Source organism: Cariama cristata, unplaced genomic scaffold (assembly GCF_000690535.1).
Source record: "Cariama cristata isolate BGI_N322 unplaced genomic scaffold, ASM69053v1 scaffold1880, whole genome shotgun sequence".
NCBI lineage: Eukaryota > Metazoa > Chordata > Aves > Cariamiformes > Cariamidae > Cariama > Cariama cristata.
The window spans coordinates 8,343-10,155 of NW_009596161.1; the positions used below are offsets into that span (position 1 = coordinate 8,343).

General features: G+C 46.5%; 1 protein-coding gene across 1 annotated transcript in view; it reads left to right on the forward strand.

Annotated features, from left to right (window-relative positions):
* Positions 1-780: 780 nt before the first annotated feature.
* LOC104165159 (potassium voltage-gated channel subfamily KQT member 1-like) overlaps positions 781-1,813 on the forward strand; it is a gene marked incomplete at both ends in the record, with an annotated part of 65,885 nt that continues 64,852 nt past the window's right edge. The window contains one exon of the mRNA XM_009704725.1: positions 781-992. Coding sequence (XP_009703027.1) covers positions 781-992 — 212 coding nt within the window. The remainder of the gene's footprint in view (positions 993-1,813) is intronic.

Genomic DNA, 1,813 nt, shown 5'->3' on the forward strand with positions numbered 1-1,813 from the left:
TGTCAGACATAGTGTGGCCAGCAGGACCAGGGCGGGGGTCGTCCCCCTGTACTCGGCACTGGTGAGGCCGCACCTCGAGTGCTGTGTTCAGTTCTGGGCCCCTCACTACAGGAAGGACATCGGGGTGTTGGAGCGAGTCCAGAGAAGGGCAACGAAGGTGGTGAAGGGTCTGGAGCACAAGTCTGATGAGGAGCGGCTGAGGGAGCTGGGGGTGTTTGGTCTGGAGAAGAGGAGGCTGAGGAGAGACCTGATTGCTGTCTACAACGACCTGAAAGGAGGGGGTAGCCAGGTGGGGGTCGGCCTCTTCTCCCAAGTGACAAGCGATAGGATGAGAGGAAATGGCCTCAAGTTGTGCCAGGGGAGGTTTAGATTGGATATTAGGAAAAATTTCTTCACCAAAAGGGTTGTCAGGCACTGGCACAGGCTGCCCAGGGACGTGGTGGAGTCACCATCCCTGGAAGTATTTAAAGGACGTGTAGACGTGGTGCTTAGGGACATGGTTTAGTGGTGGACTTGGCAGTGTGAGGTTAACAGTTGGAGTCGATGATCTTAAGGGTCTTTTCCAGCCTGAATGCTTCTGTGATTCTAAAATAATGGAGCAGTGCCAACATGCATAAAAGACAATTTAACTTAGCATTTCAGATCTTCCTGCATGTAGTAAAATGTTAGACAAGCTGTTGGGAGTGAATGGAAGTCCAGTGTCACAATCTGCTGGGTTTTTATGTACCATCCTTCCAATATCATACTATACAAGTCACGATAATCTTAATTTATCTTCAGCATGTCCGTGTGAAGAAGAGTAATGGTATTCATGGAGCACATTACATGGATTGCAAAGTGCTCTACAGACAACTGAACTACCTAGCATATTTGCAAGACAGGTATTACCTCATTTTCAATCTGCAGCTGGAAAATGAAAAGTACAGGGAGTACTGCTACATGAACTTGGAGCTCAAGCCTATACCCCTTTCCGAGATCCCTAACTGCCCACAGTAAACTTTGGTTTACAGTCCCTTGTAAGACCATGGGCTTACCAGGGTGGGAAGCTCAAGTAGAAAGCAAGGGCTCGTGTTTTGCTCTTTACAGGCAGCCTGGGCACAATCAGTTCAAGCCACACAACATGTGGAATTTGTGCCCTGACATGAGCATTGCTAAGAAAAGATTCTATAGGTAAACCAGAATGGTACGTGGTACACCACAGTGTTTAACTTTTGGGTGTCCAGTTCTGGAATTGGAATTCACAAATCCAAAGCAATGTTCAAGAGCACTGTATGCAGAAAGCTTGGGTCTTGAGAATGGAATTAGAAATGAACAGAGGAGTGTGGGAATATTTCACAGGTCTCATCTACCCTTCAACATCTTTCCTAGCATTTGGGTTCCATATTGTTTCTTTATGTTTCTTGCATGACTGATTAATGCTTTTCTTCTAAAATACAACTCCCGGAGGAGATAGTGATGGTGATATCAATGGAAAATAGGTTTGGTCCTGTGTTTAGGGTAGTTTCCTAAGAAGTGTGTCCTTGTCAAGAAAGGGTTCAGACTTCCTATGAGAACTGGACATTTCCCTGTGCCTCCCCATCCTGGCCTTTTGGTTATTAAGTTATTGCGCTCGCTGTGGCTGGTGCTAAAGACAGGTCTGTCAGCGGGGCGTAGATGTGCTCTCTGAGCATGTGGGCTGCAGCAGGCACATCAAGATGAAACAGGAGATGAGAAGTAAGCCCAGCCATAAAAGCTGCACTTTTGTATATATGCAGTTGCAGAGCATTCTATGCATATATAGTTTTACCAGTGAAAACATCAGCAGGTAGGCATT